Source organism: Alligator sinensis, unplaced genomic scaffold (assembly GCF_000455745.1).
Source record: "Alligator sinensis unplaced genomic scaffold, ASM45574v1 scaffold107_3, whole genome shotgun sequence".
Lineage (NCBI taxonomy): Eukaryota > Metazoa > Chordata > Crocodylia > Alligatoridae > Alligator > Alligator sinensis.
In genome coordinates, this window is record NW_005842578.1 from 142706 (window position 1) to 143189 (window position 484).

General features: G+C 73.8%; 1 protein-coding gene across 1 annotated transcript in view; it reads right to left on the reverse strand.

Moving 5' to 3' along the window:
- Positions 1-484, reverse strand: part of CLIP3 (CAP-Gly domain containing linker protein 3) — a 7787-nt gene that overhangs the window by 2927 nt on the left and 4376 nt on the right. The window contains 2 exon segments of the mRNA XM_025214302.1: positions 32-167; positions 333-482. Coding sequence (XP_025070087.1) covers positions 32-167; positions 333-482 — 286 coding nt within the window.

A 484-nucleotide genomic window follows, 5' to 3' on the forward strand; every position in this document is an offset into this window, starting at 1 on the left:
CGCAGGGCCGGGGCCGGCCCCCTTCGCCCACCTTGCTTGGGGGGGCAGATGAAGTAGCGGATCCCGCCCACGCTCCCGTCGTTCTTGCCCTCGGGCTCGTCCAGCTCCACCCCGATCCACTGCCCGCTGGCGAACTCCGTCGTGCCGCAGAAACGCAGGGTGCCCGCCTGCGGGGGGAGACGCGCGTGGCAGGAGGCACCCGGAGCCGCCTGCCCCCCCCCGGGCACAGGCGCGGGCACACGCACGTGCACACGCTTCCCCTCCCTGCAGCCCCCCCAGCCCCCTCGTGGGGGGCCCCGGCCCCGGAGCGGGCCCAGGCGTCCGGGCCGTACCTTCTGGCTGTCGACGAGGACGCGGTCGCCCAGCTTGAGGCCGAGGGCGGCCAGCATGAGGTTGCCGGGGATGTTGTCGTAGTTGGGCAGCGTCACCTTGGGCAGGTTGCAGCTCAGCGGCACCGCGTCCAGCAGCAGCTGCTTCAGCTCCT